This window comes from Phyllostomus hastatus, unplaced genomic scaffold, assembly GCF_019186645.2.
Source record: "Phyllostomus hastatus isolate PE091 unplaced genomic scaffold, TTU_PhHast_1.1 phas_contig_432, whole genome shotgun sequence".
Lineage (NCBI taxonomy): Eukaryota > Metazoa > Chordata > Mammalia > Chiroptera > Phyllostomidae > Phyllostomus > Phyllostomus hastatus.
The window spans coordinates 3,577,358-3,591,881 of record NW_025333880.1 but is presented as its reverse complement, the minus strand read 5'-3'; the positions used below and the strand labels follow the sequence as shown (position 1 = coordinate 3,591,881).

Below are 14,524 nucleotides of genomic sequence, written 5' to 3'. Positions count from 1 at the left end.
GGCCCTGGAAACCAGGGGAAGGAGAGTGTCCGGCACTGAGGTTTGCTACGAGGTACAGGTTGCAGTCCCTTCTCTGAGGTTTTGTCATCCCAGAGGCAAAGATACCACTACCACCAATCACCCTTTGAAAATCAGGCTCCCTTTCACACCACTGGCTGCTTAATTGTCTGGCCAGTGGAAAATCCATCTGCACCTTATTTAGAACTATTAACAAGTAGATGCCTTTGAAATGAATACAGTACCCAGGGCTACACACCAGATAAAAGAGTCAAGTTCCTGAAGGACCCAGGCGGAATGGAAGGCTGTATCCATGCCTGTAAAAACATTCGAATTTATGTTGCTGCCTCTGAAACACTATAGTGGGGAAATATTCTCACCTAGGAATTCTCAGCCAAATCCCACAGGTTCTGGCCAGCAGCAATACTAGCACTTTCTCTGGCCATGAGTTCAGACTTTAGGAGGCTGGTCGCAGCTAAACAGATTTATGATTTGGCCTTTCAGACTATTTCTTTCACCAGGCACCTAAAGTGTCTTGTATCCAAACCTTCAGTGTGGGGTATTTGTAGCAAACAACTAAGACTTTTCTTATTTGCCAACCTATGTCTCAACCATTCCCAGGTATTCATTCACTTACTACTTCCAAAGATACTATTTTTTATTAGATCCTCTTTTCAAAAGAGAGCAATCAAACTTCAGCGGGTGGGTAGGTAGTAATTTGCCCCAGGTCACAAAGTATTGGAAACTAGGTATTCCTTTGTCTAACTTGTGCGCCTAAATGTGAATTTTGGTTTTTTTTTCCTTTTTCTTCCATTCGGGCACAGTGCGCCTGCTTTGCGCTGCGGCGCAGAAACTCGCAAAACCTGGGTCCAGGACGTATTGCCTGCAGTCCGGGTCCTGGGAAGACGCTGTCGCTCGGGATGCTCTGTCAGTAACTCAATTCTCAGAGGTTAGTGCTGTCTTTGGAGAGGTGATCTCAAAACAAATTTACCAGAGTGCCACGGGCGAGTGGAACTAAAGAAGCCAAGGAAATACAAGCGCCCCACGGCTTAATAGGACCTGCTTGAGGGGAAACACCGATCGGGGTTGAGGACCTTGGAGCTCGAGTGCTGAAAATGGAGTTTCGGGGCACCAAGTTAAAAAAACGAGACAGAACTTTTAAACCTCTGTCGGGGGCAAGGGAAGAAAGATCAAAAAGTGGGAGGCAGTGTACAAAGGATGTCTGCGCCTCAAAGATACCAAGGGTGCCCCATTTCAGGAGAGGTTCTGCTGCTCTTTTCCGAGGAGAGAAAGGGTGAGAGAAAAATGAGAAATTGGGTGGCTGATACGGAGAAAAATGTTTTTTTTTTCCTGAGTGGGAAAGTTGAGCAGAGAAGTATGAAAAAAGTTAAAAATCACTTTTAGAAGTTCTGCTGGTTATCCAATTGCTCTTTTACTCAGAATCGGACAATAATCTGGTTTTTGTTCTCCATAGAAAAGAATAAAAATACAACCTGTTTTCCACTATCTCTCCAGAGAAGTGGACTTCTATATGCAGAGAAAATTCACTTGTATTTAATATGTGAACAGGTTGTTAGAAATGATATCCCAAAACTACTAGGAAAGCTTCAATTCAGAACAAGCAGATGAAGAAAGAAAACCAAGCCACCGCTTGGTGTTTTCTTAAATTTCTTAAACTTACATCTTAATAAAAATAAATGCATGTTTGATTTTCTTACAAGTTAGACTTATAAGCAAATTTTAATTGCATAGACTTTTAAGTAATCATCAATCTGCTTTTTTTTTTAAGAGAACTTATTTTAGCTTAGGCATTATGGCAACAATCCTAGTGTTGATGGACACACCACACCAGCAAACGGATACTTAGAGGTTACTTTTCTAGTAAAATTGGCCCACCTTAGGAATTCTACATGCTTCCTTTAGTTGGAGAAGCAAATATACCTGGAAAGGTAACTCCATTTCAATTCACTTCTGCCTCTACCTGAGACCCTTATAAACTCTTGGTCAAAGGGAATTGTTCTAGAGATTTTTGCTTATTATATGTATCTTCACAATATGCTAAACAATTCCAAACTGTTATTAGCTCTGGGAACCAGGCACACCTAAGTAAACACATTAGTACCTGCCAAAGCTGCTGGAAGAATTTGTGGAGAAGACAGCTGAGGAAGACATTGGCCTCTGCTTGAATTCGAAGACTCCCAGGAGAGATCAAAGGCCTAAGGAAGGACTTTTAGCAGACTTGAGAATAGAGAAAGTAACCAGTTCTTACAATATTACCAGTAACTTTGTTCCAGCCACATGGCATAGCCCGCATAGGCTAACTCTAACCTAGGCTTACAGAATTGCTTTTTTGGGAATACAACCTCTAGGACCAAGGATCATCTTTTGTAACACTTCTTTTGAGTTTAAAGGAGTCACTGGAGGGAAATGTCTTGATGACTTGTCTCTTTTGAGGAAATACCATGTTATTGTTAACTTACTAATGCACTAAATTAAAAAATGAGATAAGCAAAGTTTAAATTAAAATATTTAAAAATACTTTTCCGATGTAGTAGTGTTCTGGGAGGAAGATTTTGAGATGAATAAATAGGATAAAATATTACAAAAAGAAATTGCAAATAAATATGTTGTAACTTTAAGTAAAAAAATATCTTAAGACTAGAAGTTATTTTAGCAACCCAAGACTTCTCTGGTCCTCTCAAGAGCAGTTGGGGACACTGAATTTCAGCACCATACTCCCACCCTTAAATACATGAAAGAGTCCCCCTTTGCAAAAAAAAAATAGTTGATATTAGACATAAGTAGATTTTCACTGCCTTCAGGCTTAGAATTCAATAATTCTGATGTGATATTAAAGTTAGAGAAAAGCTGACATTTCATGTTTAACAAGTTATTTCTATAGTAATATAAAAGAGAAAATCACATTATTTCATACATAACTTTATACCTGCATCTGGAAAGAGGCTCAGTTTAAATCCCAAATTGCTTATCTTTACCAAGTTATTATATCTTGATTTTCTGTTTCCATGGCCCTGTTTGTTTTGGCTTTGGCCTTAGTAAAGATTATCATCATTAATATCCAATAAAAACATTTTAATTGCAAACACACCAAGGATTCCACTGGAAAGCCTAACATGTCAGCTACAGCAATGGAGGTCACATGAAGTCTTTGGGAAATATTTGCTCTATTTAATGAAGAGAATTCTATAAGCAAACCTATTCTAAACAATTTCTCAAGTTACCCAGCAAGGAGAGATAGAGAGGATTTGGTTTGCAGAGACTGAATCAAATCTATCAGCAAATAAAGTCCATGAATTGATAAAAGCATTCTGCTACTGAGCTGTTTGAACACAAATTTTATAAATATATGTGCAATCCTAAAGAAGTGAGTTCACTTGGTCAATTATATTTTATTTCAGTGTGGCATGAATCTGATTTTTAAGACTACAAATGTGTGTGTATATACTCACATTTTAGGGAAAATCTCTATTGATTTTCAGGAAAAAAGTAATAGATTCTTAATAAGCAGGATAATGATTATATACCCTGCCCAGACATATTTCCACATGTTCTGATTGGATAATTTGAAATGCTTTCCCACTTATTTTTAAATTAAATTACTGCTCTAAGGTAGAGTTTACTAGCTAATCATTCTTAAGAGCTTTTGGAAAACAATTGTAAAAGAGAGCCAAATTATTGTAGACAATAAATGTTTCTTCTTATTTCCCAAGGCTTTTCTTGGGGGTGAGGGGAGGAGGGTTCATGGTGATTGGGAGAATAGGCTGGAAGCCTTTGGTATTGCCTGGCTCTGAGTCCTGACTCTATGCCTATAAGAACCTCTCCGTCCCAAAGGTTTCTTTTCTTTACAATGTTAGATGTGACAATACTACTTTTCTTGCAGGCTGTTGTAGGATTATAGGAGTTAATATGTAAAATACTACAAATGGCTCATCCATGTTGCTGCTGGTCTCATTGTTATTAATGCTTTCTCCCCCACCAGAGCCTGCAAAGATGGAAGAAAAGGCCCTGGTGGTCAGTTTATATTTACTAATGAAAAATAAAATGAGCTGACATTGGGTGTTTATTTTGTGCCCTCTGTTGGCTAAGCAGTCTATATGGGTTAGCTCAGTGAATGTTGACACCCCCAGGAGTTGAGCACTACTACTGCCGTCCCCATTATTTTATAAATGAAGAAACAGATGAAAAGAGGAGCACTTACAGCCCAAGTTTACCCTTTAGCAGCCTGGATTCAGTCTCGGTTGTCAGCGCCCACGGAGACGTTTGTATCCACTAACAGTCCCGTTTGCTCTCCTCAAATCTTTGAGAGGGATTACGTGTCAATGTTAGTTTCCTCTGTGAAACTCTCTACATTTAAAAAGTATTCTAGGAAAAATTAGATTTATCCAGATACTCAGAAAACCAAGTTGTTTGACAGTCACCCTCCGGAAGAGGCCTTTTGAGATGGAAAGAGAGCAAGATACTGCTCGGTGCCTGAAGGGGGCGCTGTCTGTGGAACTTGGTTGTTGGGCCACAGGAAGGTCCAGAATGGAGTGTTAGGAAGCAAGGTTGGGCTGCAAAATACGGAATTCGATTTGATTTTCACATTTTTGAACCAAGGACTAGCTGGGGTGGGGGGTGGGGAGAGGGAAGGTATGAGTGTGTGTGTGGGGGGGGGGGGGTGAAATGGAAGGTGCTATTTACAGAATTCAAGAGAGAAGTAGTAATTCCGAAGAAATGCCTTGCCCCTCTCCTCTGCTTTACTTCCCGCTGTGATTCTTGGTGGTCGTTTCTTCCTGAGGTTACAGGATAAACAAACCTGGCACACGTTGTAAAATCCTCACCCTGAGGAGCTCCTGGGGCTTCAGGCCTCTCTGGGGTTTTGCTATTTGGCCCAGCTAAGAGGTTTCATGTGTGTTGTTGTTGTCCTTTGCCCTCAACTATTTAACCCTTCCTTCTCTTGAAGCAACTCTTCCTCCAAAGAAACCCACCCCACCTCAACTGTCCCCTTCTTTTATCTTTCTAGTTGGAAAAGTAACCCAGGCCACATGAGGCCTTGAGTATATTCCAGTCTTCTAGCCACCAGTCTAGTTCAAGAAAACCCAGGAGGGGCCCAGAGACCTGGCTGGGAGGCCAGTGCTGCCCCTGGGGACTCCAGATGAATGCTTTTTCATCAAGGTCCAGGCCTGGAAAGTCAAAGAGGCAAAGTAATTTGGGATAAATTAGCTGAAGATCTTTTAGAAAAATAAGCAAAGAGATTTTATGTGGCAATTTCTTGCAACGAGATTGTACTGGCTTGAAAATTCAGTCGTTAACTCTGGGTAAGCAAATCTCGCCCAGAGCTCCAGGTATAAAACAGAAAGAGAAAGTACACTGATATCAGGAAAAAGGACAATTTCCCCTTGGATATCCCTCACTTAGAGAAAAGTGAACAGTTTAATTCAGACATAGGGGAAAAAACCCATTCTCCCTTCAAATCAGCCTTTAAGAAAAATCCAAATAAATGGGCTTGTGTGGTGTCTAAATTAAAATATGGCTCTCTTTATGGACACATGCCTCAAACATATTTTTTCAGCTGAATCAAAATAGGACCAACTTTATTCATATAGAAACTTATTTTTTAGTATTACAATACCAGGATCCTCTCACACTGTATATACAATAAGTCTGTCACTTTACATTTAAAATATACTTCTTAGATTTACATATAAAATGAAAGTACTAGTAGTATTTACAAAAAATACATTCAATGCCACTAACAAACGCTCCCACTTTGTGTTAGACAGGAATGAACTTTTGATCATGGCACGATGGAAACACTGTATGTAATACAAGTAAGTACATTACAAAACCAACCACACAGAAAACAAGGTAAGGCTGCTAGACCTAAGCCACTCGCTGTTCCACAAAAATTGAAGCCCAAAGCCAAAAGGCTTTTACATCTGAGCCCACACGACAGTGTCAGAGAAGTTTCTTTGTGAATGTCTCCTTCCCTTACAAAGACTCCTGGGTCTGGGTTCCTAAACATAAATGTAATGTGACCTAATCCAAAGGATTAGGCGAAGGAGCGAGGGTGGGAACGTCCTGCTGCAGTGAACATCCAGAACGATCATCTTCTCGAGTTACTTCTCCACCACCTCTTCCACGCAGGGGAGTTTGCGCTCCTCCGAGGAAATACTGTCCACGATGGAAGAAAGGCACCGAAGGCTGCTCGAGGCCGACGAATCAATGCTTGCCCCTCCTGAGCGCAGAAAACACACAAACATAGCACCCACGGAAGGTAGAAGAGGCAGCTCTGCGCCCAGCTAGCTGCACACCTCTTAGGCAACAAGGGAGCACAGGATCTCTGCGCGCGCGAAAGAAAAGAGCGCACTTCTCTCTGGGCGCGTCCCTGCTCTGGCTCTGAGCCTTTTCCGCCCGGAGCAAGCAACCAGCCCCCTCCCGGGGTGCTTCCTAGAAAAGCCCAGTGCCCTTTCTTTTACTTTACCTTCCTTTGCAGTTATTACGAGCCCCCTGGAATGATCCGAAACACTTGGCCACTGGGAGCTGCAGGTGCGCAGGAAATCCGCACCCTCAAGCTGGGGGAAAACCAAGGCAGCAGATTAGGAAAGAAACATGGGTTCCGGGGGTCAGGGTGCGTTTGCAGGGATGTTTCCCTTGTTTCCTCGGGCCGCGTGCGCATTTCCTGCCTATTACAGGCACGGGGTGTCCATGGGTCATTGGGGATTCATTAGAGAGGGAGCGGGGAGGGGTGGGGGGCGGCTGAGGAAGAGGGATGGGATAAAGGAGACCAACCAGCTGGATGTTAAAGCCCCAAGGAAAGCGTCTAATCAGACTTTGCATTCCCCTGCCCCGGCAGCATCTGGGCTTACATTCTCTTGCTTGGGTCTGTAGTTGAAGGGGTCCACCCCCAGCTCCTGCATTTTCTCCTGCTGATCCAGCCGGTGTAGCAGGTCCTGCAGCCGCTCTATGTAGTTGATGGCGCTCCGCAGAATCTCCACCTTGGGCAGCCTCTGGTTGGGGTTGGCTACAGTCCGCCGCTTCAGTGCCTCGAAGGCCTCGTTGATTTTCTTTAGCCGCCTCCTCTCGCGCAGGGTGGCGGCTTTCCGTCTGTCGGTGGGGGCAGATTTTCTCTTGCAGGTCTTACAAGCCCAGATCAGGCATTGGCCGGGACAGTGGGGAGGCTGTAGGCCTGGGGGCGCCAGGACGTGTTCCTCTCCGCTGCTGTCGCTCCCACCTTCTGGGGGCATTTGGTCCTGGCAGGGGGATAGGGTACCATCACTCCCTGGATACAAAGGAGAGCCCTCTGCCACTTCTAATGGCTGCAGGGTAACATTTTCTCCGTCCAAGTAAAAGAAATAGGAGCCTGTTTCAAAAAGGTCCATCATCATGTTCTCCTCCTTGGCCTCTGACTCCGTCTGAACTGGGTGATGGGCTCAAAAACCCAGAGGAACCACCCAGATGGCATTTAATTAGTGCGGTGACATAAGTTGCCCCAGCTTTATATATAGTAGCTCCTGAAACTCAATCCAACTTTTAGCTGTCATGGAGCATCAGCCTCCCAATGTGGTTAGAGCCAGTGCTCTCTGGAACATTTCGTTTGAAAGAAAACTGAGAAGTGTCACCTCCAGAATGATGTGACAATCTATATGCAGAACAGGTTAAAACAGAATACTCAGTGAGAATACCACAATTTAAATACAGCAATGAACGTTTCCATTTGGGACAGTTTAGATGTTAACCTGCTTGCTTACAGGACAACTTTGAAACAACTGGGGATTAACACTGCCCAGTCCCCTCCCCCAGGCTCCTCTGAATTCTAAGTATAGATCCATGATGAGAGATTTCAAAGGCAATAGCCATTGCTTCAAAATAGCCTGGTTAATATGTGCAGAGTGGTTCAGTTCTTTTCTCTCCTGTCTGTCAAAAAGATGCTATTCCTGTGATTAAAACCATTACAGTCCTTCAAAGGTTTTACATGACTTTCAGGCTGCAGCCTCAGTAGCAGCAGGTAAATCTCTTTCCTCTCTTTTAATAAGGCTGTAAAATGATTTGGGAGCTGAAGAGGGTGGCTGGAGGGTGCTCAGATTACTTCTGTTGCTATTTTTTTTGAGGGGTGGCAATCAAAATCTGAATTCTATGCCTCTACGGTGGAACAATAGAACCTCTGAGTTACGGAAGGGGGGTTACAGAGGATGTGAATGCAATACATGTAATAACTGCTGTTTACAAGTAGCTTTTAGTGGAGACAAAACTGACACCAAAGCTAGACAAGGCTTCAGGATTCACTGTGGTCCCCACTGCAATGTGCCTCTGTTACGGCTCCTGTTCTATACATAGTGCCCACAGCTTTCTTACCAGTGTACTCACTGTCCATTGACTCCCCAGATTAGTCATTTCATTGGATTAGGATGAGAAAGGTACCAACTGAGGCACAAGCAAGGACATGGAATTTTTAATTGCAGCTTCCCTATGGTCCAATATACTCAAGTGTGGTGGTTGGGAAGGCGGTACAATATAGGGATGAAGGGCAGGTGCCCTAGAGTCAAAGGGCTCTCTTCTAGTCCTAGCTTAGTTCATTTCTATTCATGTGTGCATAGGTAAGCACAAGATCTCAATTTCTTCAAGATAATAGTGGTTGCCTAACAGAATTTGGGTGGGGATTCGATCAAATGATATACAGGTGAAATATACAGCCTATGTTAACTGCTTGATGAATGCCAGTGCATCAGGCTGTGTCAGGGCCAAGGCCATGTCTTATGGAGGAAATAAAGCACAGCTATTGCAAAGGCTTTTCTGTTCTGTTCTTTTTTCTCATTTGTTATTGTTTTTCTTTTCTTTCGTTTCCCTTTTATCTTTTTGTTCCTGTCATTCCTATTTTCTTTTCTTTTTGTTCCTTTTATTTCCTTTTCTTTTTTCTCCTAGAGTTCTGGAAGGACCCACTCTGTCTGTATGTAGGCTGTGGAATGGCAGTCAACTTTGGTTTTGGCTTTTGTAGTCAGTGCCTGCAAAACTAGATAGAATCCAAAGGTCTTCTTATTCACCCCCAATATGCTTGATATAACTTCATTTTTTAAGTGAGGAGACTGAAGACAACACCAGAAATCAATGGTCAGACATTGTAGGAATGAGCTAAATTTTCAACTGAAGTTGCTCATTCTAGAAGATAATTCTTCATAATCTCTTTATTATTTTTATGATATTGATTTTTAGAGAGAGAGAGAGAAGTGGGGTGGGGGAGAGGGAGAGAGAGAGAGAGAAAGGGGAAAGAGAGAGAGGGAGAGAAACATTGTTTTGTTGTACTACTTATTTATGCATTCACTGACCCTGACTGGGGGTTGAACCCTCCACCTTGGCGCATCTGGATGACACTCTAACAAACTGAGCTACCCAACCAGGGACCATAGTTTCCTTCTATTGAGCCACGGATTTGCAGTATTAAGCTGACATTTGGGGCTGTTTTTAATCTTTGTTGTTGTGCAGCTGAATAATTCTTTATCAGGTGTGAGAATCATTTTTAGGTTTCAGAAAAGTAGGAAGCACAGAGAAGGCTAATAAGAAGCCAATATTCCTTCTGTGATATTTTCTCCTATTTCTACCAGTCCTCTGGCTGCGGTGATGTCAGCAGTTCAGACAGCATGTTGGAGGCTCCAACAACGCAGAGTGCTGTCTAACATCCATTATGGAAAGTTACACTGTGCTCTTAACCATACTCTATGCTGCATTTTATAATGTGAAGATAACTTGAAAAGTCATACTTACCAATACATTTCTATAGCATAATTGCAAAGATTACTAAGATAATAATAACTGAAATTCATTTATTCAATATTTGGGGGGCACCTACTAAGTTCCAGATAGTGTCCTGGATGTTAAGGATAAAACAGTGAAAAATGATCCCTCTTCTCATGGAGTTTGAATCTAGAAGGGCAAGGGAAATTGACTAAGTTACTAAGAAAAGTGGAGGGGGCAGAATAGCCCTGGAACTGGGGTGTGGATGGCCTAGATTCTAATCTTTTGAGGCCTGTGAGAATTTAGTCAATCCTCATATCTCAAATTCTCAGTTTTTTAATCCATAAAGTTGATACCGTGACAAAAGACATCATAGTCTCAAAGGCCATAATGAACATGAAGTTTTTAAAAATGTGAAATCCCTTCAAAAATGTTGCATACTCTGTGAAAGTACTTTTATTACTGTAATTAGGTATGTAGAAAAATGAAATAAGAAAACTATTGCTACTAAGGAATTTTGCTGCTTCAATAATAGAAGTAACATCTAAAGTGATATCATTCTTAGACTCACTACTGATTTTAAGATGTATCGAATAGATGAAAGAATCTACATGTCATAAACTGCTAAAGAATAGGAAAGCATGTTCTTTCTCCTTTGTTTTTTCCCTTATTCAAGTGTTACCACTGGAGAAACAGTTCAATATGTAGAAACAGAAGATTCTAGGAAGAATTAGGAAAATCTCTGAGATGCCAATTAAGGGTACCCTCTCAGACTGAGGTGATATTTCTTTGGGTGTATTCAACCTTCACTGTCAAATGATCATTTCTTATTAAATTGCAAAGCTCCTTTCCCAACATTCTGTGGAACTTAGGCTAGTAAAGTTAGTGTTTTTGTGCATTTTGGCCTAAAAATACATTTCTGTCTTTTGTTTTCGGGTAGGAATGGGAGGAAAGAAAAAAGGAAATGCAGCTTGATAACCATCCTGTGTGAGATTAGGTAATGGGAAAATAGGCAATGATTCCAAACAACCAGTGAATTTGGAACTCACACTGTTTGCAAAATCTGAGATGTCTGTAATTGTAATTACATTATTTCTCAGTGGGACTTGGGAGCCACAGACTTTGATGGGTGGTCAAAACAGGTTTATGTAAACTGAAGTCCCTGAGGCTTTAAATAATTTAAATACATTTTTTTAAATGATGGGAAAAGCAGATCATCATAAGAGAATAATAATATTAAGTATCAGTAAATCACTTCAGAGGCCTAGACCTCTGAAACTTGAGATTCATAACAAAATCTGAAACTAGGTGACTGAATTGTGTTTTCAAATAGTTTGCCACCCCCTTATTCTTATTTTATACTTAGTTATTTCTAAATGCATTTTCTTCCCATCATCTCCACAAATGTTTGAATATGCCCATTTCTCTCCTTGAGAAGGAGTGGGAGGGAAAGGATTATGGTTCTTTTAGTCAGTGGTGGATTATAGCTCTGAGCGCTTGCGAAAGTGGTGTATGTGATGGAAAAACAGAGCTCTGGAGTAAGACAGAGTTGAAGTTCTAGCCATTCTTAACTGTAAGTTCCAAGCCTTTTTATAAGATCTAATGACATATATAATCCATACATCACTGGCTTATTGTTAGCATAAAATGAAATAATATATGTTGAGTTCTCAACATGGAATATCTCAACAAATGTTAATTTCCATCCTTCCCCTATTCAATTCATAAGATTGAAATAGCCATACTGAATTGATTGAAAAACCTAGATCTGATGAGACATATGTTTAAGGTAAATTGAGGGATTTATTGGTGTTAATGGTATAATGGAAGTGAAAATATGGAAACTAGTGACCTCAATCACAGTGTTTCGTGTATTTGGGCCCTCAACAAGTATTCAGTTTATGAGGGACAGACACTAATTTAAAAAATCACACAAAGAAAGAACTGAGCTGGGAACTTGGGAGGAAAGAAATGTAGTTCTATGTAAGTATATAACAATAAAGAGTTTGTCATGAATGGGAAGCTTGGGAAACAGACAGAAGTTCCTGAGATATTGGGTTTGTATTTCTAGGAAGCAAAGTTGAAGATTCTTAGGTTTGGATTGAGACAGTAACAGTGACAGGAAACTTGAGGAAGAAATAGACACAGATGAGAGTTTGTCAGAAAGTGGCAGAAAGATTTTTGTAGGTTATATCTAAGGGATATGACTATATCATTGCACAGTTGGGCTCAAAGAAAGCAGTTTCAGCAGTGGTAGCTCAGAAAGTAGAACTGAGGGCTAGACAGAAAAATGATGATAATTTTTCAGTAGTGAGAAGAGAGAGAAGGGAGAAAGGGAGTAGAAGAAAGAAGGCTTTAGGGAGAGGAGGAAAAGAAAATGGGCAGAACCTAGTCAATTCTGTAGGTAGAAGAAGTATCAACCAGCAAGGCCACTGAGTGGCCCTAAAGGATAGAAGGTGAAAGGATAGAAGGTGAAAGAAAGGAAAAATTCAGGACAATCAGATTAACGCTTTAAACTTGTGGACGCTAAATGAGTAACATGAACCTGTGCACCTGTAACTTACCTAATCTGAAGACAGTTCATGCCCAGAGATTCCCAAACATTGTGGTAAAAATAGATATGCACTTAAACTGACAGAACATTCCAGTCACTTCAGAGGAGCTGGGGGAGGGGCACAAACCAAGCAGAGGTAAAGGGAAGATTTTAAAGTGAATCCTTTGCAATCTCCAGATGGTGGTCCTGAGAGGTTAGACAGAGAAATGAGCAGCCCTTTGGAAACAGTTCCAAGGAAATGAGTCTATGACAGGCCAAGGGGGAGCCAGAGAAATTCTTCTTCAGATCTTCCAAGAGACACATTTTTGCCTTTTTCTCTCACCTCTACTCCCCCTCCATTTAGACGTAGAACAAGACTTTCCCGAAACCCTGTGTTCTATTAACACACTAGCTGCAAAATGCTCCTTAAGGAGGCTGCTGCTCATTTCTTAGTTTCTGACATAATTTTTAGGGAAAGAGACAATGCACTCTCCTCTGCCAGAGGAACATTCCTTGGTGCTTAACAAACGAAGTCCTCTTCATAATGCCGCATTCTTCCCTATTTCTCACTCAAATTTACAAATTTTGAGAATAAATCTTGTGAACCAATAGATTCTTTCCTGGTTAAGTATTGCTTCCTGGTGAGTTACCAACTGACACAGGTTTGCTTAGGATGGATACACAGGAGGCTCAACTTGTGCTCGAAAAATGGGGAAATCACAGGCAAATCAGCATGAGCTGGCTACCCAGAAAAATAGGGTAGATGCTATCTACAAATAAGAACAGTGAACAGAGTGCAGGGTATATAAAGTCAACTTTTTCGTTACAAAAATTACAGTGATTCCAAATGCAGGGTTTGATGTTGGATCCAAATTTTAGGTCCAGTTCTGCCACTTGTTAATATTTGTCCTTGTGCGAATTATATGACTTCTCTAAGACTCAGTGAATTAGCCCATAAAGTGGAAATTATATTACCTGATAAGGTTGCTTTAAAGCTTAAAACAATATCAATAAAACACAATGTGGTAGTGTCTACCACATGCTAAATACTCCATACAAATAAATATTATGTAATGTAACTTTCAATTGAAGAAAAGAAAATAATAATCCATCCTACATGTTGCCTGAATAAACCATACTGTTTATCTTTTTGTTTTCTCCATGAACAAATACTTAATATAATGTGATCTTATATAATGCAAATTTTGTATCATATGATTTAAAAATATAAATATAATATAATATTGTGTATATATTGGCTCTGTCACTTAAAAAATCACATAAACATTTTTCCATGATAATGTCTAAGATATCTAAAATTATTTTTCAACGTTGTTTACATCTGTTAAAAACCAAATGATTGTGATATTCAGATGATCCAAATTATAGTAGCGTCTGGTGTTACTAGCTTGCTTAAACAGATGTCTCTAGTGTAGAATGGTGAGCCAAGTATTCTGTTACTGCCCTCCAACTGGGTGGTTATGACATATTGTCTAAAATAGTTGGTGCTTTAATGCCTGTGTCAGAGCCTCCTGTGACAAATAGTCACCACTGTACAAACACACTTATTTCATAAAGTTTTTCCACTAGTTTGGGAAAAAAAGTTGTTTAATCAGACATACTCACACATTTTACACTTTTTCAGCTTGGACATCTTTGCCTTCAGACAATACATGGTAGTTTTGGGAATATCAAGTGATATGAAAATACTAAAAGTTATAATATGTTTAAATTGTTTATAACCTGGAGCTTTTTTAGTATATGCATTATATGTTTAACATATCATTAGTCACATAAAAAATTAATCATATTGATTTTTTCTCCTCTGATTTCATGATCCAGGCTAGATGTGATTGGTAAAGTGTCACTATGTAATTTTATAACATAATTATGACCTTTTCATTAAACTATGTAAATATATTTTTATTTTTTTGTATTTAAGCTGTTATGACATTTAAGATGTTTGACAATATAAACTCAAGAATTGGTGCTTTTAGACTATAGAACAAAAATATATAAATGCCTTATTTTGTAAACTTGTAGCCATTACTTAGTCATTATTTAATTCTAAAAAAGCAGAAGTAGCAGGCTCTGTGTTGAAATGTTTTAAATGAGTGATCTCATTACCATATGTTTTACCAACTATGTTATGTAGTTATCTTCATTTTAAAGAGAGAAAAAACAAAGCAAAGAGAAATTAACCTACTTGCCCAAGGTCACATGCTTATAAACTAAACCCTGACTTGGATAGCAGTGATTTATGGA

The 14,524-nt window shown here is 40.1% G+C and overlaps 1 protein-coding gene and 1 long non-coding RNA gene across 3 annotated transcripts in view; one reads left to right on the top strand and one right to left on the bottom strand.

The window, feature by feature from the left end:
• Positions 1–5,574: 5,574 nt before the first annotated feature.
• MYF6 (myogenic factor 6) lies at positions 5,575–7,449 on the bottom strand. Its single transcript, XM_045845007.1, has 3 exons — positions 6,867–7,449; positions 6,482–6,572; positions 5,575–6,235 (listed from the first exon to the last, which is right to left on the bottom strand). Exons 1-3 carry the CDS (start codon positions 7,383–7,385, stop codon positions 6,117–6,119), a joined length of 729 nt encoding a protein of 242 aa, XP_045700963.1. The 5' UTR covers positions 7,386–7,449; the 3' UTR covers positions 5,575–6,116.
• Positions 7,450–7,884: 435 nt separating this feature from the next.
• LOC123822846 overlaps positions 7,885–14,524 on the top strand; it is a 118,375-nt gene continuing 111,735 nt past the window's right edge. For both annotated transcript variants that reach the window (XR_006786433.1, XR_006786432.1), the window contains exon 1: positions 7,885–8,005. This is a non-coding gene — a long non-coding RNA (uncharacterized LOC123822846). The remainder of the gene's footprint in view (positions 8,006–14,524) is intronic.